General features: G+C 39.1%; 1 protein-coding gene across 3 annotated transcripts in view; it reads left to right on the top strand.

Moving 5' to 3' along the window:
• The window catches only part of DCAF1 (DDB1 and CUL4 associated factor 1), a 73,753-nt gene that overhangs the window by 27,016 nt on the left and 27,016 nt on the right, over positions 1 to 19,721 (top strand). For all 3 annotated transcript variants that reach the window (XM_014840545.3, XM_070493012.1, XM_070493011.1), the window contains exons 6-16: positions 2,553 to 2,690; positions 4,213 to 4,725; positions 5,038 to 5,139; positions 8,771 to 8,929; positions 10,226 to 10,405; positions 10,883 to 11,092; positions 12,052 to 12,221; positions 14,955 to 15,079; positions 16,245 to 17,508; positions 18,098 to 18,296; positions 19,299 to 19,381. In XM_014840545.3, the coding sequence (XP_014696031.3) occupies positions 2,553 to 2,690; positions 4,213 to 4,725; positions 5,038 to 5,139; positions 8,771 to 8,929; positions 10,226 to 10,405; positions 10,883 to 11,092; positions 12,052 to 12,221; positions 14,955 to 15,079; positions 16,245 to 17,508; positions 18,098 to 18,296; positions 19,299 to 19,381 (3,143 nt within the window). The remainder of the gene's footprint in view (positions 1 to 2,552; positions 2,691 to 4,212; positions 4,726 to 5,037; positions 5,140 to 8,770; positions 8,930 to 10,225; positions 10,406 to 10,882; positions 11,093 to 12,051; positions 12,222 to 14,954; positions 15,080 to 16,244; positions 17,509 to 18,097; positions 18,297 to 19,298; positions 19,382 to 19,721) is intronic.

A 19,721-nucleotide genomic window follows, 5' to 3' on the forward strand; every position in this document is an offset into this window, starting at 1 on the left:
TTGTCCTGTGTATTTCAGACTGCCAATTCAGCTTGGTGATTCTTATGATGGTTTTCTATTTTCTCTTTATTTATTGTTTGTGACTCTGTTCTGATTATTTGTTTAGTGGTTACCATGAGGTTTGTATGAAAGATCTTGTAGATGAGACAGTCCATTTTCTGATAGCCTCTTACTTCCTTAGTCTAAGCAAGTTCTCTTCCTTTCCTCTTCCCCCTCTAAATTATTGTTGTCACAAATTATTCTGTTTTGTGTTGTCATTAAAATGAAGTGATTGTAGTTATTTTTGAGCCTTTCCTTTATCTGTAATATTATAATTGTTTGCTAACTTGTTTTGATGGAGAGCTGCACTTTTCTGATTTTGTCTTTTTATCTCCTTGCTCAGGGCTTTGTAAACCCCACCCTCTTTTTTTTTTTTCAGGTATCAGGGCCTTCTTGATCATTTTTTGTAGGGGGAGACTTGTGGCGACAAACTCCCTCAGCTTTTGTTTATCTGGGGAAGTTTTTATTTCTCCATGGCATCTTAAAGATAGTTTCACTGGATAGAGTATTCTTGGCTGAAAGTTTTTGTCTTTCAGAATTTTGAATATATTATTCCACTCTCTCCTAGTCTGTAAGGTTTCTGCTGAGAAATCCGCTGAAAGCATGATAGGGATTTCTTTGTAGGTTATTTTCTTCTGTCTTGCTGCCCTTAATATTTTTTCTTTGTCATTGATTTTTGCCAGTTCTAGTAATATATTCCTTGGAGAAGGTCTGTTTACGTTGATGTAATTAGGAGTTAATTTCACTTCTTTTACTTGTAATTCCAGCTCCTTCCCCAGGTATGGGAAGTTCTCAGCTATTATTTCTTTGAATAAGCTCTCTGCTCCTTTTTGCCTCTCTTCTCCCTCTGGGAGCCCTATAATCCTTATGTTACGTTTCCTAATTGCGTTGGATATTTCTCAGAGAATTTCTTCATTTCTTTTTAGTCTTAGTTCTCTCTCTTCTTCCTTCTGAAGCATTTCTGTATTTCTGTCCTCTAAATTACTAATTCTGTCCTTCATAATATCAGCTCTGTTTTTTATGGATTCCCGGTTTTACTTTATCTCATTCATTATGTGTTTCATCTCCAACTTTTTTTTTAACTTTTAAAAATTTTCCCTTCTTCTCCCCAAAGACCCCCAGCACATAGTTGTGTATTCTAGTTGGGGGTCCTTCCAGTTGTGGCATGTGGGACGCCACCTCAGCATGGCCTGATGAGCAGTGCCATGTCTGCGCCTAGGATTGGAACTGGCGAAACCCTGGGCCGCCCAATTGGAGTGCGTGAACTTAACCACTCTGCCACGAGGCCCGCCCCCTCATTTCCACATTTCTGATTGGTCTTTTTTTATAGTTTCAATCTCTTTTGTGAAGAATTCTCTCTTTTTATTAATTTTATTCTTGTGTTCATTGAATTATCTTTCTGAGTTTTCTTGTAATTCATTGAGTTTATTTATGATAACTATTTTGAATTCTCTGTCAGATTGTAAATTTCTGTGACTTCAGGATTGATTTCTGGGAACTTTTCATTTTTCTTTTGGTCTAGAGTTTTAATAAACTTCCTCATGCTATTTGATGTGGTCGACTTCTGCCGTCACACAGCAGTAGTATCCAGTTGCAGTTTCCACCTGCCACCACTGGGGAGGACAGGAGCTGTGTTTTCTGAGCATGCTGCAACCCCTGGCAGATGTGCCTGTCCGTTGGAAGCTGTGCTGACAGGGCCTGTCTGCATTTGCCTGCTGGCTGCTGCTGCTTTACACATGTAGGCACAGGTGTTGTGGCAGAGATCCCCTGCTCTGGCTGACTGGCCAAGCTGGTGCGGCGGGGGGGGTGGGGGGGTTTCTTTTGCTTGTGCAATTCTGTGTGTTACTGTTCTGCAGTCACTATCTGCCCACTTTGGGCTGCTCAGCTTGGTGGAGGTGCCCCCATGATTGCACCCCTATGATTGTGTGGAGCATTCCTTCAGGTTGGGGGCTAACTCTGAGAGTGAAAGTGTTCCTGTGAGAGCTGCCTTTTCTCCTTTCTCCTCTCAGAGTCTTGTGTTGGCTGCTGCGTGAGGTCCCATGCCCTAGATTGCTGCCTGCTGCCACTGCGGGAGGGAGAGGAAGTCTGCTTACTTCCTTCCACTGCCTCCTCGGGGGGTCTAGCACCCCCACCTTTAGACATATGGCTGCATGGCTCTCTCAGACATCTGTTCTGTCATGTGAATATCTTCTGTTGGTTTATGAATGTCCTTTTCATTGTATCTTAGTGAGGAGAGACTAAGGGAATAGTTCACTCTGCCATGATGCTGACGTCACTCCTTATAGCTTGAATTTTAATGGCTAAATAGGATCCTATTTCACAAAAGCACAAATATTTTATTAACTAAACCACCTAATATTGGACAGTTAGTTTACCTACATTTTTTAATCTTAGGAGCAGTGTTGAAATACTTGTTTAAAAATTTTTTTCATGAGACTGAAGTCTTGCCTTATATATTTAATTATGAAAATGGGTTTCTTTTGAATTGTGCTATTTCATTTCCTTTAATATAGGAAGGAATTGTTGAGAATCTGTTCAAATGGGCTAGAGAGGCTGATCAGCCACTGAGAACATATTCTACTGGACTATTAGGAGGTGCTATGGAAAATCAAGACATTGCTGCCAACTACCGGGATGAAAATTCACAGCTGGTAAGGACCATGTTACAATGAAGTTTTTCATAAGATGGGAGAGTATTTACAAGTTCTTTCTTGCTACCTGAACTCAAATAGGTAGATCTTATTACTTTGTACTAGATTGTAGCTATAATTTCAACATATCAAGATTACTTTTCATAAGAGTTGTGTTTTTTTTAAAGTTTGGCACCTGAGCTAACATCTGTTGCTAATCTTTTTTTTTTCCTGTTCTTCCCCAAAGCCCCCCAGTACATAGTTGTATATTCTAGTTCTAGGTTCTTCTGGTTCTGCTATGTGGGATGCCGCCTCAGCATGGGTTGATGAGCGCTGCTAGGTCCACACCCAGGATCTGAACTGGCAAAACCCTGGGCCGCTGAAGCAGAGCAGGCAAACTTAACACTCGGCCACAGGGCCAGCCACGGTTGTAAGAGTTTTGATTTTACTTTTTCTTTTTTTTTCTTTTGGTGAGGAAGATTGGCCTTGAGCAAACATCTGTTGCCAGTCTTCCTCTTTTCTTGAGGAAGATTATTGCTGAACTAACATCTGTGCCCGTCTTCCTCTCTCTTGTGTGTGGGACACTGCCACACCAGGCTTGATGAGCAGTGTGTAGGTCTGTGCCCAGGATCTGAACCTGTGAACCTTGGGCTGCTGAAGCAGAGAATGCAAACTCAACCACTATGCCACCTGGCCGGCCCCTACTTTTTTTTCTTTTTTAGCTTGAAAATAGCTCTTTTTCATCTTGTCAAGGATCACGATAATTTATACTAGATGTAGAATAGTACCATTCCCTTTCCCTTCTCAACATTTGGATTATGAAAATTTTCAAACATAGAGCAAAAGGGAAAGAATTTTACAGTGAAGAGCTGTATACACACCACTTAAATTGGTTGTGAACATTTTATTATACTTATTTTATTACAGATCCATCCATCCATCCACCCTTCCTTCTGTACATTCACCATTCTTTTTCTTTAATGCAGTTCAAAGTAAATTGTAGACATAACCTCTCTTTAAAACTAAGCATAATACTACATTTTAGTGTTGGCCCAAAAAATAAGTACTTTAAAAGTAAAAAATAAATAGTGAACTTGAAAAATAGGTTATGTAATGACATGTAACATAGATGACGGTATCTAACAGAATACAACTTACAACATATTCAAGTTTGAGAAACTTTCATGCTCGATTTTCAAAGATGCTTTTAAAATTTCATGAATATATCTAGTGTCCGCCTCTCTAGGTATGATGGTCCTCCCCAGTTTAATGCAAACAGATCAATTGTGAATGATGTGTTTTATGTGCAAATCTTCTGGTTTTGGGTTCTTTGGTAAATTTCATGGGGAATGATACTTTTAGCCATTGCTTATTTCATCAATCTGTAGGAATCAAGTCAAAGTATTTATCAAATCTTTACTTTCACCAGGCATTGGGATAATTGTGTATCCAGTTCTCCTTAAGTGGAAATCAGAATTATTTATTATTTAAATTATGATGCAGACACTAAGACAACCCCTTTTATTCCAATATCTGTTGATAGGTGGCAATAGTGCTGCGAAGACTGAGGGAGCTACAGCTTCAGGAAGTGGCTCTGCGGCAAGAAAACAAGCGTCCCAGCCCACGAAAGCTCTCCTCTGAACCCCTTTTGCCTCTGGATGAAGAAGCTGTGGATATGGACTATGGCGACATGGCTGTAGATGTAGTGGATGGCGAACAAGAGGAAGCCTCTGGAGACATGGAGATCTCCTTTCATCTTGATTCAGGCCACAAGACCAGTAGCAGAGTGAACTCAGCAACCAAACCTGAGGAAGGAGGATTGAGGAAAAATAAGTTGGCCAAACAGGGTGACAGAGAGAGCTTTAGGAAAGCCAAGCAAAAGTTGGGCTTTTCATCATCTGATCCAGATCGCATGTTTGTGGAGCTGTCTAATAGCAGCTGGTCAGAAATGTCCCCTTGGGTGATTGGCACCAATTATACCCTTTATCCTATGACTCCTGCTATTGAGCAGCGACTTATTCTCCAGTATTTGACTCCCTTAGGAGAATATCAGGAGGTAAGCTTATTTGGAAGATTACTGTTCATTCTTTAAGACTACTGTATGTATTTCTGAGGTATTTTATGGTAACATTTTATACATTGATGTGTTTTTACTCTGATACAGAAATGTCTTTGCTCCAAAGTGTTAAAGTCTTATGCAGGTCACTTCTGATAAGGCCTGTTTGATCAAAGTGTGTTTGTGTATTTATCTTCATAAAGGAGAGGGGAAGAGGCACTCCATTTCTTTACTGTTCTCTCCTCATAATGGAATAGGAAATATGTGAAAGTAAAACTAAAGGTTAAGACTTGGTTTTGGTTTTCATTTCAGTTACTTCCCATATTCATGCAGCTTGGATCACGGGAGTTGATGATGTTCTATATTGACCTGAAACAGACTAATGATGTCCTGCTTACGTTTGAGGCACTAAAGGTAAAGTTCTTAAAAATATTAGGTCACCTGAGTATTTTATTGAGGTGGATGTGCCTATGTGCTTTGGTATATAGCATCTCTGGGTTTTATTGCTCAGGACTTTCTCTTGCCAGATGTGTCAAAATAGTGAAATAAAAAATTCTTATGTAGATAGAAGAGATTAGGCTTACCAGGTGCCTCCACATAAATTCGGGGTCAGCCCTTAAGGGTTGAATGTTAAGGTAGAAATTGGTTCTAGACCTAGGAGTGGCCTCAGTTATTGTTACTGAATAGGAATGGAAAACTGTGTGTAGTACTTTATGTCATACTGCCATTTAGATATTCCCTGTGTCAGCCGACACTTCTTCTAAATTTTTGACTATACGTATATCGTATGATGGTAGACTATCTAGGACAAACAAAATATAAACCAGAAAATAAGTGAAGAAATAGAGGAGACCCAAATTCAGTAAAGGTAATTGATTTCCTAGGTTGCAAAGTGGCTAAATACAGGAGAGCTGTTAAGTCTAGCCCACCAAATCCATACCTATCGATCGTAATTAGGATAATCTGAGTGGAGAGAGATAAGTTGAATGAATAACATTGTAGGTGTCTTACAGTTCTACCCAAAAGGTAACTAATGAATAAAGTACCATTCTGTGATGTTTACAATATTAAACAAATAAATCAGGTCTCTGCTCTTTATGGTTTGGTTAAGAGAGACAGGCATGTAAACCTATGATTTCTTTTAGATATTACAGATGTTTTGTGAAAAAAGTATGACACAAAGGAAGTAGTAGTCTATTCTCGCTGAGTTTCCAGAAGGGACTTCTGAATAGAGATGATGCTCTGGGTCTTTAAAATCACAACTTCCTTTTTCGTATTCAAGAGCTATGCTGTCCAATAGAACCTCCTGTGATCATGGAAGTGTTCTGTGTCTGTGCTGTTCAACACAGTGGCTCCTAGCCATATGTGAGCACTTAAAATGTAGCCAGTGCCACAGAGGCACCAAATTTTTAACTTAATTTTAGTTTATTTAGCCATATGTGACCAATGACTACTGCACTGGACAGCATAGTTCCAGAGTATGTTAAAATGAAATAGAAATGAGGAAATTTGCCTTTCAGACTCCAGAAATTTTGAATTTGGAGGAGGTCAGACATATATTGGAGTAACATGTCCCTATGTGTGGGATACGTTTTTTTGTGTGTGTATGTGAAAACTCATGATTATGCTTTGAACATGGGACAAAGCTGGAGGTCAGAGTTGTCTCTAGTGGCCCAAACATATTGCTTTCAGAAAGATACAGCATCTAGTCCTGAACAGGATATAGTGGAAGAAGAGATTTGGGCAGTTACTCTTTCTGTAGGTTTTTGTATGAGGAATAATAATGTTTATTATTATTCAACTGTTTCGTTGCAAAGTCATATAGAGGATTAAAGAAAATAGGAATGAACAGGGGAAAATCACAAAAGAGATCCTTTTTATAGGGGAATAAAAATGTAGAAAGTTGTGTGTACTGTTTTATTAAAAAAAAGACTCAGTTGTGTAGGAGAAGGGACAGCTGTTGAAGTTAGTAGTAACAAAATGGGTTAAAATAATAAATTGAAGAATTAGGCCTTATATTGAGATACAATGTAAAGAGAAAATGGAATCTGTGCTCACATGAGTGAGGTGAGCCAGGTTCTAGTCTGGGTTGGGCCAAATGGAATTAAGGTTCTCAGTAGAGGTTGAGCCTGCTTGGTTCCCCACCTACCTATCTGGGCAGTGGAACTGCCACTTTGTGGTAGTACGTTGTGAGAAAAACCATATGCAGTGGCATAAGTGTTAGAGGGGGACCATATATGGGTTAGCTGTTTTTGGAGGAAGGATTGGGTGGGAGTGTGGTAGAGGCTTGTGTAACAGAGAAAAAAATAGAATAAAGAAGGAAAGGATTTGAATTATAAGCATTAGTCTGAGTCTGGGTGTTGGGAGAACTTCTGAAGAGGGTACATGCCTATTGTTTTTGCCATTGATTTTGGTGAGATCCACACAGGTATCGAATCACGTACAGTAGTCTCCCCTTATCTGTGGGGGGTATGTTCCAAGATCCCAGTGGATACCTGAAGTGCAGATAATACCAAACCCTACATATACTATGTTTTTTCCTATACGTACATACCTATGATAAAGTTTAATTTATAAATTAGGCACAGTAAGAGATTAACAAAAGTAACTAATAATAAAATAGAACAATTATAACAGCATACTGTAATAAAAGGTACTGTAGATCTTAGCAACCTCAGCATATGATTTTTTTTCCCTAAGTCAGGAACTTTCATCTTTTCACTTAAAGGAATCACTTTATGGCTTCTCTTTGGCATATCTGAATTGCCAGCATCACTACACCTGCATTTTGGGGCCATTATTACATAAAACAATGGTTACTTGGATACAAGCACTGTGATACCATGACAGTCAATCTGATAACCAAGATGTCTGCTAAATGAGACTAATGGGAGGGCAGCGTATACAATGTGAATATGCTGGACAAAGGATGGTTCATGTCCTGGGCGGGGTAGAGCAGGATGGCCCAAGATTTCATCATGCTACTCAGAATGGTGTGCAATTTAAAACTTATGAATTGTTTATTTCTGGAATTTTCCACTTAATATTTTCAGACCTTGGTTGCCTGTGAGTAACTGAAGCCCTGAAAAGCAAAACTGCTGATGAGGGGAGACTACTGTAATTGTAAATCTGTGTTGTATTGTCTCTACCTTGTGCCTGCGTCATCAGCTGGAAGACACCTTGCCATGAGAAACAGGAGGGGGAGCTCTAGCTCTCTCAAGGCCCTGTCCACATTGGCTTGGGTTCAGAGTCATCCAGCAGCCTGCTGCTTGCATTGCACTCCCTGCCTTTAAAATTGCCCAGGAGATAGGATCCACCCAGAGGGGCTAGTGGGAATTGAACAGGAAGTTAACAGAACTTAAAAGATAACAAACTTTTAAAGATCTATTTAAAGCGTATTTTGATTAGTTCTAAAAATTTACTGGTTTTGATAATTTGCTGAAGATTGTTCTTTGGGGGTATATTGAGGATCACTTTAAAAGAAGGCAAAATTTGAGATCTGTGCCAATCTTCCTCTATTTTGTAGTATGTGGGCAGCCAGCACAGTATGGCCGCTAACAGAGCGGTGTAGGTCCACGCCTGGGAGCTGAACCTGGGCTGCTGAAGCGTAGCATACTGAACTTAACCACTAGGCCACTGGGGCTGGCCCCAAAATTTGAGATTTTATTATATGATGAGTTAGTGGCTGAGCCAAAGCTAGAACATAGAGCTGATTATGTTAAAAGGAATAAAATGGGAAGTTTAACAAAAATCTTTTAGGGAAGCTATGTAATAAAAAAATGGTTGTAGGATAATGTCATTATGTATAGCAGTATTTTTCATTTCTTGTTTTTCACCTTCATGAAAACCTTTTGTGTTGGAAGGGAATGTTATGGAATCTTAGTTTTTTTTTGTTTCCTTTAAGCAGTATTGGTTTTAATTCTGTAATGAGGGAGCTGTTTTCTACTTCAGAGGATTCCTTGTATTTAGCCAGTTTAATATTTTGTGAAGAGATTGTGTGATTATTCTAGATTATTCCACAGTAACATGTGTCCTCTTTGTTTAGCACCTAGCATCTCTCCTGCTTCATAACAAGTTTGCCACAGAATTTGTTGCACATGGTGGAGTACAGAAATTACTGGAAATTCCTCGTCCTTCCATGGCTGCAACTGGTGTATCCATGTGCTTGTATTACCTGTCCTACAACCAGGATGCCATGGAAAGAGTAAGTCCATTCCATTCAGGTATATGGTAATGGGATTGGGTGGAGGCATGGTCTAGCACATTCACAGGATGACTTTTGGATAAGAAAAAATGAATAGTTGGAGTAAATTTTGTTGGAAGAAGCAAGCAGCATGAATGTCTGGTCTTCACAAAGTATTTTAAAAATTTAAAATTGTTTAGGAAAGGTGTTTTTTCTTCCTGGCTTTATGAAAAAAAAAAAGGTGGATTGGGGTCTGGGAGCTTTGTTTAGTTTTTGCCATTTCGGTTGCATTAGGATTAGTCTTCAGGCTTTTTTCAAATGTCCCTCAGTGGAGTTATAGTTTGCATTTTTTTAGTCAATCTGTTACAAAAACAACAGATGATGCTTTGTGTATGTTAACAAATAGTTTGTGGTGGAGATAGTAAAATCATTCCAGTTGTTCTCAGGGCTTCAGAGGTTCCCTGTCTAGTTCTTCTCTTTTTCAAGTTAAGATGCTTTTATTTAGTGATTTAAAAAAGGCTTAGGTGGGTTGTATGTTTGGAAAGTAATGGATACCCAGAAACCCATAGGAAAGCTCTTGTCATTTCTTTGCCTGGAACATTTTTGTAATATTCTGTGTAATGTGGCTTTTCTGGTAGAGTGAAGTTGGTAAATTCTTTTTGGGCTATGTCTTTATTCATCTTTGCATATTTATTAATAAGATAATGTTTTAATTTTTTTTCTCTTTGAGATCAACGTTATGCAGGGATATGTAGTTTTTTGAGAATAGTAACCTAATCTGTGAGCATATATACAAAATCAGTTATGGCTAAGATAGAGGAAAAGGTACCAGGCAAACCTGGGGAATGTTTTGGAATTCATTGTCTGACTCATAGGAAGCATCAAAGTATGCATGAATGAATCAGAGAGCGAATGGATACTAAACTTGTAGACTTTAGTATCAGATTGCTCAGGCATTTTTATCACCTTGGAGAAGTCCCTTACCTCTCTGAGCCTCTTTCTTGTATGTAGGAATCCTAATACCTATGTAACAGAGCATTGTGAGCATTAAAGGATGGAAACATTTGCAAAATTTGGCACTCACTAAGTGTAGGTCAAATTTAAATAGTTACATAAGTTTAGGTTGTTTTCAGATTTGAAATGGATTGTTGCAAAATTTCATTTGTAACTTAAGCTTTAAACTCAGATTGACTTGACCAGGAATGATTGTTGTATTCTGCAAAAATCTTTATCTTTGCTGGTGAGTTTTTTCATCCCTTTCAAAGGTTCTTTTACTCCCAATTTTTAAAAACTTTGTTTTATTTTTATTTTTTGCAGGTTTGCATGCATCCCCACAATGTTCTGTCTGATGTGGTGAACTATACCCTGTGGTTAATGGAATGTTCTCATGCCTCAGGCTGCTGCCATGCTACCATGTTTTTCTCAATCTGCTTCTCCTTTCGGGCCGTGTTGGAGCTCTTTGACCGCTATGATGGTCTTCGTCGTCTGGTGAACTTGGTAAGGTTCTTCAGTGGCTTCTCTTTGCAAGGAGTGGGGGTCCTGCTTGTCTTGGCTGCTTCTGACTGGAGGAATTTGGCTGTCATTCTTCGTGCATGAAATGTCTTTTTCCCCTTCATTCACAAGTTTCTCTTTCTCTTAGGTAGTTAGGGGACTCTGCCATTGTAGACATGCCTTGAATAAAGTAATCTTACAGGGGGATTTGCTGTCAATAATCTTGATCTTTCTAAGAGCAATGGATTTCTGCCTGTATGGATTACAACATGATTGAAAGCTCTGTACTTCTTCAATGTGCATTTTCAATTTGCTTTCATATGGCTGCTCTTATCATGTTGTATAGACAGATGTACTTTGATGTTTGTCAGTCTTGTTGAGCATAAAAGTTTACTGAAATCTTTTTCCTCCTCTTAATTTTCTGTTCTTGTATGTTTCCCCCCTACCCCCTTTTGCTCCATTCTTTTGCTTCTTTCTTAATAGATCAGTACTTTGGAGATTCTAAATTTAGAAGATCAGGGTGCACTTCTGAGTGATGATGAAATATTTGCTAGCCGACAAACTGGGAAGCATACCTGCATGGCCCTGCGCAAGTACTTTGAGGCTCACCTGGCCATTAAATTGGAACAAGTGAAGCAGTCACTTCAGAGGACTGAGGGAGGCATTCTTGTCCATCCTCAACCCCCGTACAAGGTGAGAGGGCTTTGTCTTAAAAGGGAAAGTTGTTAATACTCTTTATAGCAATCTCGGGCCTGACACATTCAGATCAGTGGAGTCTATGTGAGATGTACATTGTTGGATTATACTTGCCCTGTGTGGAGGCAGAATACTTAAAAATGGGTGTAACAGGTGAATTTCAAGAGCTTATTTTATTCCCAGTTGTAAGTTGCTACTTCCCTGGGATACTAGAAGTAAAAGATGACCTGAAGTGTATGCAAAGGCTTTCTTTTATGAAAAATACTAGATATCCTACCCTCTGTGTAGAATTTCTTTTCTGAAAGGGTATGTCTAAAACTCCACTTCTCTCTCATTTTTGAACTTAAGTCAGTATGTTTTGGGATGAAGATTAGTATCTGCATTTTTTTCCCCCTAGGAAAGATTTGTCCTGAGCTAACATTTGGTGCCAATTTTCCTTTCTCTCTCTCTTTTTTTTTTTCCCACTCCAGAGCCCTAGTACCTAGTTGTATATTCTAGTTGTAAGTTCTTCTGTGTGAACTGCTGCCACAGCATGGCTACTGACAGACTAGTGGTATGGTTCCATGCCCGGGAACCAAACCTGGGCCGCAAAAGAGGAGCGCATCAAACTTTAACCACTAGGCCATCAGGGCTGGCTCCGCATGTTTTAAAAATCACAAATTGAAAAGGAACCAATTATTTTACATGCTGCTGCTTTCTCTTCTTAAGCTGTGAGGTATATGCACCAACACATTGAACATTTTGTTACCTTTTTGGGCAAAATGTATTGTGGGTCTAGTTATAAATAAAAGATTAAGCATATATTCATTTTTTCACATGTGGGCTAATGACTCAAAAATTGTGGAATTTGAAAGCTATTATTACTTAGCTTTATTATTTATTGGCCATTGAGCTATACAGGAGAAGGTAGCAGGCAGGTGGTAGAGTTCTTTAATAATACATGTTTTTCCTTATAGGCATGTTCGTATACTCATGAACAGATTGTGGAAATGATGGAGTTTTTGATAGAATATGGCCCAGCACAGCTATACTGGGAACCAGCTGAAGTCTTCCTCAAACTTTCTTGTGTCCAACTCTTATTGCAGCTTATTTCAATTGCCTGCAATTGGAAGACCTACTATGCAAGGTGGGACCAGAGGGAAGTTTCAAATGAAGTTAGATTCTGCTTTTTGCTAAAGTTGATGTTGGTTTGTACATAGAGTACACTTAAACGTTTGTTGAACTGAGGTGAAATTTTGGGCTTGAATCTGAGAAACTAAATTAAGCATGATAGCACTTTTAATTCACAGAGTATTTGTTTATGTTTATGGTCTGGTGACTATAAATACACAATAGGCAGGGATCAACATCTGTACTCTTAGAGAAGTTATATAATTTACATGGCTACAGCTGCAGAGATGGGGTTGAAGTCCTCTCTCAAGACTGGAGTAGAGTATTCTTTCATACTTAGACTTTAAATGTCTCTCTACTGCTTGGCCACCATATATAATGCTTATCGTACCTTCATATAAAGCTATATTTTTTGCCCTGTGATTTTCACAGTTCAGTTAAAAGCAGAGTAGAGCAGGATGAGGCTCAGAAAAGAACAACTGATAGAATCAGGAGGTTGAGTGGGTTCTATGTGAGGATGATGTAAAAAGAATTAAAACTATTTTGGAAGAGATGGAATCTAAAGAGAAGATAGTATTAAAGTTTGTGTACAGTGGTTCTTGACCTTCTTTCTCTGTCCACCCATTGCCATAAGGACAGGAGGGGCTTATTTAGGGTGCATGTAGCTTGTTTGCTAAATCCCAGGATATTCAATCTAGGGGGATACTTTTGGAGCAGCCATTCTCAAGCTTTTTGGTCTTAGGACCACTTTACTGTGTTAAAAATTATTGAGAACCCCAAAGAGCTTTGTTTTTGTGTTATAAACATTTACTGATATTTACCATATTGAAAATTAAAACTTAGAAATATAAAAATATTTATGAATTTATTTAAAAATAATATGAACCCATTGCATGCTAACATTCTTTATGAAAAATTTCCAAAATAAAACTAGGTGATTTCAGCAAGTTTTTAAAGCATCCAGCTTTAATATCTCATATCTGCTTCTGTATTCAGTCTTTTGTGACATCACACATGACAACCTCTGGAAAGCTCCACTAGACACTCATGAGAGAATGAGAGTGAGAAAGGCAAAGAATATCTTAGTGTTGTTATGAAAATAGCTTTTACATCACAGAACCTCTGAAAAGGTCTCAGAGAGACACAGGGGTTCCCTAACCACACTTTGAGAACCACTCTTCTAGAGTATTGAAAGGATATTTTGCCTACTTGGCGAACTTTGCTTATCAGATGATGGAAACTCAGAAGATAACTAGGAAGGTTAGATACATTTTTCAGACAGGTACATCCGTGTTTGGATTATTAAGAAAATATAAGTATGTTTGGAATATGTTCTTTAAAAGTTTATTTATAAAAATAAAATATTTGTTTCTGCTTAGGAGATACAGAACCTTATAAAGAGAGAGGAAAATTACTTGTACCTATTGTTAGTTTCTTCCCAGTTTTTTCGCCACAGTGGATGTAAGTTACATGATTGAGATTATAGTATTTAATCAAATTCATCTTTTTTATGAAATATTTCAAAATACAGAAAGGTACAGAGAATAATATGACTACTACTACATACCCAGAGTTGGCATCTTGCTGTATTTGCTTCTTTCTCAGTTCCTTTCCTTTTTCTGCCTCTCTAGACTGACTAATCTTCTGAATTTGGAGTGCATTTTTTCCTTCATGTTTTTCTACTCCAACATTTGTGTGTGTACATAAACAATAATATAATAGTCTTTTGTATGTTTTTAAGTTATATCAATATTATCCTATATGCATTTTTTTGCAACTTTTTTCACCCTTATATTCTTGAGATGTATGTGTGTTGATATTTATTTGAACCATTATGTTTTTATACTATAGTTTATTCTCCTATTGATAGATGTTTGGTGGTGGTTTTGTGTTTTATTTTTGCTATCAAATGAATGGCACCTGGAACTTCCTTTTGGAGTCTCTCCTGAGGGTATGATATGTACAACCTGGGTTGTAGAGGGTTTGCATTTCTTCTTTATTGGATATTGCTGAATTGCTTGGAAAATGACCATACTGTTTTCTTCTCCCACTAGCAGTATATGGGAGTTTTCATTTCTCTACCTTCTTGCCAATACTTGGTATTGTCAGATTTTAAATTTTATATCTTACTTTTTCTATTTCATTAATGTTATGTTTTGAGTCTTTTTCCCACATCCTTTAGAGTTCTTTGAAAACAATTGTCAGTAGCTGCAGAATAGTTCATCATATGAGTGTACAATAACTTAGCACGTGTATTTCTGTTGTCTCTAGATTTTTTACTTCTTTTGCTATTTTAAACGAAGTGATAATGGGCATCTTAATACATAAATACTTGTTTATACTTCTGATTATTTCCTTAGGGCAGATTCCTAGAGGTGAAATTTCCAGGCCAAAGGTTATGAACATTTTAAGAATCTTGTTTCATATTTCCAGATTGTTTTCTAAAAAAAGTGTCCTAGTTTCCACCCCCACCAAAAGTTTGAGAGCATTCCTCTCTATACATCCTTACCAGCATTGAGGATTATCCTTTGTTTTTAATCTTAGCAGTTTGATAGGTGAAAATTCCATTCCCACGTATTTTGAAAGTAATGTCATGGTGACTTACAAATCCTCTTGATGCCATCCATGGATAGGGACAGAGCCACACAGGTAGTGGTGTTCTGATCCATTGTATCTCTCTCTCTCTTTAACTGTTGTTTTTTGTGGTTTTATCCTAGTTTCTTTATGACTAATTCTTCTTCCTGTCCAGGAATGACACTGTGCGCTTTGCTCTGGATGTCCTGGCTATTCTTACTGTTGTGCCAAAAATCCAGCTCCAGTTGGCAGAATCAGTGGATGTGCTGGATGAGGCTGGCTCCACTGTCTCCACTGTAGGTAGGTTGTGCCTTGCTATTTTTGTTATTGCTTGGTCTGAATTTGTTTTCCTTTGCTATTCTGGTCGTGGTAACTTACCTAATTTTGCGATATTAGAATAGAAGATAGCAGAAGGGAGTACCTTGTCTGTCCCTTCTAAGTCATGCCATGCAGTTTCCCATAAGGGATACATGTTAGTAAACTCAGGTTTTCTGAGGGGTACAGGTATTTCTACTATAATGGCACATGTGCATTCCTGAAAACCTTGTACTCTGCAGGGTCTTGTGTTAAAAATAGGATTTATAGGAAAAATGGACTGGGACAGACAGTAAACAACTCACGCAACTTGGTAATCTGGGCTCTAAAAAAATCACTTATTGGCAAGCAGCTCAGAACGAATAGAGGCTATCATACAGAAAAACAAAAGGATGATAGACTTTGCTTGAAAATATATTTTATTAAGAGCAAGGCTGATGAGGGCTGCTGCTAAGGCGAACGTGGAAAGTAGTGTGACTGGCTGTGGGTCCTGGGGTGCACCACTCTGGGGAGAAAGTCCAAGGCATAGCCACTTGTTTTTAACGTACTTCATGTATAGCAGAAAGGTTACTGCTGCCACTGTAGCAGCCAGGCTGAGGGCTTTTTCCTTTCTTGCTGAAGGTTTTAATTTATTCCCAGTATTTTTGCTTGTTCCTTACCTAGGAAAAATTGCACACGAAACCTTGGTGACTTCCACATAATATTGACATCATTCCCCTATTTAACAACTTCATATGAGGTATTGCATCATAAAGATACATTGTTGTAGAACTGACTGTATTTTATAAAAACAATTCCTTGTACAGTCATGCCTTGCTTAAGGATGAGGATATGTTCTGAGAAATGCGTCGTTAGGTGATTTTGTCTTTCTTTGAACATCATAGAGTGTACTTACACAAACCTAGATGCTATAGCCCACCGTACACCTAGGCTGTAGGGTACTAACCTTATGGGACCACCGTTGTATATGTGGTCTGTTGTTGACTGAAACGTTGTTATGCGGTGCATGACTGTAGTTTTACCAAAAGTGTGGCATTTTTTTCAAGTGGAACAAAATGAATAGAATTCTAAATTTTGACTCTGGAACAACTGTTGAAGTTGGCCATTAGTTTTATGAGGAATAATATAATATGTTTTTTTTCCCCAATAGGTATCAGCATTATTTTGGGAGTGGCTGAGGGTGAGTTCTTTATCCATGATGCTGAAATTCAGAAGTCAGCACTTCAGATTATCATCAATTGTGTATGTGGCCCAGATAACCGAATTTCCAGTATTGGCAAATTTATTTCTGGAACTCCTCGGAGAAAGCTGCCTCAGACTCCCAAAAGCAGCGAGCACACCCTGGCCAAGATGTGGAATGTGGTCCAGTCCAACAATGGCATCAAGGTGCTCCTATCCTTACTCTCCATCAAGATGCCCATCACAGATGCAGACCAGATCCGGGCCCTGGCCTGCAAGGCCCTAGTGGGCCTGTCTCGCAGTAGCACTGTCCGGCAGATCATCAGCAAACTGCCCCTTTTCAGCAGCTGCCAGATCCAACAGCTGATGAAGGAGCCTGTGCTGCAGGACAAGCGCAGTGATCATGTCAAGTTCTGCAAGTATGCCGCTGAGCTCATTGAACGGGTGTCAGGAAAGCCACTTCTCATTGGCACTGATGTGTCCCTGGCACGACTACAGAAAGCAGATGTTGTTGCCCAGTCAAGGATCTCCTTCCCTGAGAAAGAGCTGCTTCTGTTGATACGAAACCATCTCATTTCAAAAGGGCTTGGGGAGACAGCAACCGTGCTGACAAAAGAGGCTGACCTACCCATGACTGCTGCCTCCCATTCTTCTGCCTTCACCCCAGTCACTGCTGCTGCTTCTCCTGTCTCTCTTCCCCGAACCCCTCGCATCGCCAATGGCATTGCAACTCGACTGGGCAGCCATCCTGCTGTGGGTGCCGCTGCCCCTTCTGCTCCCACTGCCCATCCTCAGCCACGACCCCCCCAGGGTTCACTAGCCCTGCCTGGCCCGTCTTATGCAGGCAACTCCCCTTTGATTGGTAGGATCAGTTTTATCAGAGAGAGGCCATCACCTTGCAATGGCAGGAAAATCAGAGTGTTGCGGCAGAAGTCGGACCATGGCGCCTATAGCCAAAGCCCAGCCATAAAAAAGCAGTTGGACAGACATCTTCCTTCCCCACCTACGCTGGACAGTATCATCACAGAATATCTTAGAGAGCAGCATGCGCGCTGCAAGAACCCAGTTGCCACCTGCCCACCTTTCTCGCTCTTTACTCCTCACCAATGTCCTGAGCCAAAACAGAGGCGGCAAGCGCCAATAAACTTTACCTCAAGGCTAAACCGCAGGGCATCATTTCCAAAGTATGGAGGGGTGGATGGCGGATGCTTTGATAGGCACCTTATCTTTAGCAGGTAAGGAGAGGCCACCTCACTCCCTGGGAATTGGAATGATTCTTCTATTTAAATCAAAGTGCTTGGGTAATATCAACATAGACTTCTTAGTTCAGAAAGCCATTTCTTGGCCTGAAATACCAGTGAGTGTCACTTTGTGTGAATATATGAGTGTTGGTGTGACTGTACCCCGTTTTGTCAACTATAGATTGCTTGTGTGATCGTCGGCAATATATTGATGTGATACTCTGTTTTCTTGTTAAATTAGTGTGTTTTTTAGAACCCATGCAACCTGCTGTCTCTAACTGGGTTCCCAGACTTGTTTCTGTGCTGGTCCAAGTTGTGTCCTATTCTGATTCTTTACAAATCTTACATGAAGGTTATGGGATCACAAGTTTTAAACATGGGAATTGTTGTTGTATAAATTTGGAAGTGGAGCTCCTTTTCTCATTTAAAATGAAAATAACCACTGAAGGTCACTGTGATATTTTGTAAGAACCCATTTGAAACATAAATGCTCTGTTTTTTCTTTCACCCTTCTAGCAAAGTTTTCTTTTCTGATTCCCTGCATGTTCTTTGTCTCTGGTTCTGTTTTTTTATTTTTGCTTAGGTTTCGTCCTATTTCAGTGTTCCGGGAAGCCAATGAAGATGAGAGTGGCTTCACCTGCTGTGCATTTTCAGCACGGGAGCGATTCCTGATGCTTGGCACCTGCACTGGGCAGTTGAAGTTGTATAATGTGTTTAGTGGACAGGAGGAGGCTAGCTATAACTGTCACAACTCGGCTATCACACACCTTGAACCTTCCAGGGTAAGGGTCCCTTCCTAGGTTGTTCTCAATCATTCTTCTCAGATGGGTTGATGAAGTATAGGCCTGTGGGCGGGCTGGCTGGCTGGTTGCCTGTATTTGGACATAAAATTTTATTTGAACACAGCTGTTCTCGTACATTTATGTGTTGTCTGTGGTTGCTTCTGTGCTACAGCAGCAGAATTGAGTAGTTGTAACACAGACCATATGGCCCGCAAAGCCCAAAGTATTTACTCTTTGGCCCTTTATGTGAAAGTTTGCCATCTGCTGTTGTAAGACCTAGAGATATATATATATATAGACACACATATATACATACACACACATATACATTTGCAATTTTTTAAAAATTTGCCTGAGTTGGAAACAGAGATTATCACTTATGACCACAAAAGTTTTCTTTCTATGTCAGAAAGAAATCTCAAAGTACTGTGAATTTTTAGGAAAACAAGCATTATGTGATTCCAGTGAGTCGTAGTTTATTAATACTGTTCTGTGGATGGAATTGACACCTTTGCTATTTCTAAAAGTCAGGACTATTAAGATGATGGATAATTTTCTTGATTTTAGAGTAAAGAAGGCTCACCCTTTATTGGGCTTTCTCTTTGAAAAACATTTAAGAGTTCTTAGCCAGAAAGTCTAACAAATGCTTTCAGTTTTCTGATATTTCCTATGAAGGAGACTGAGGAATATGGCCAAATATTAAGAAATGAGGAATCATCTTTGTCATCATCATTCCAGGTTTTTTTTTCCCCTTACCCTTGGAACTATTGTATTTTATGTTCCTAGTTCAGGAGGATTAAATTTAGTTATTTTTTAGGACAGCACGGATGCACGTACTTAAATCCTAGCAGCCTCTGAGCATTTCTTGGTTCTTGGTAGTTTTCCTATTTTCTTTATAATCCAACAATATTTTTAAGCTTTATTTTAAAATGCCAATGGCAAATAGCAATGTCTGCATTTATTTAAACATGCGGTTATCCATCTCGGGTCTCCTCCTTTTAGGATGGATCCTTGCTACTGACATCTGCTACTTGGAGCCAGCCTCTGTCTGCACTTTGGGGAATGAAATCAGTATTTGATATGAAGTATGTATCTACTTTTACAACCTACTCCCTCTGTTTTACAGTTTACCTGATTTACACTCCCCTTCATGTGATGCTTAGACTTGAAGACTTTTGGGAAAAGAAGAATGCTGTGAATTATTGTTAACTTATCTTTTTCTCACCTGTGGCTCATGTTTAGTAAGATTTTATCTTTCTTAATTCCTGGATATTCTTATCAGGTATATGTATTCTCATCACACAGCAGACTCTTCACTAATTCAAAATGGCACATCTGTATTTTCTCTTGTTCACATATGACAGCTGCACTCTTTGCAGGGCCATATTGCAAAGACACACGCACCCTGTTAGCTATTTCTTTAGC

Source organism: Equus asinus, chromosome 21, assembly GCF_041296235.1.
Source record: "Equus asinus isolate D_3611 breed Donkey chromosome 21, EquAss-T2T_v2, whole genome shotgun sequence".
Taxonomy (NCBI): Eukaryota; Metazoa; Chordata; class Mammalia; order Perissodactyla; family Equidae; genus Equus; species Equus asinus.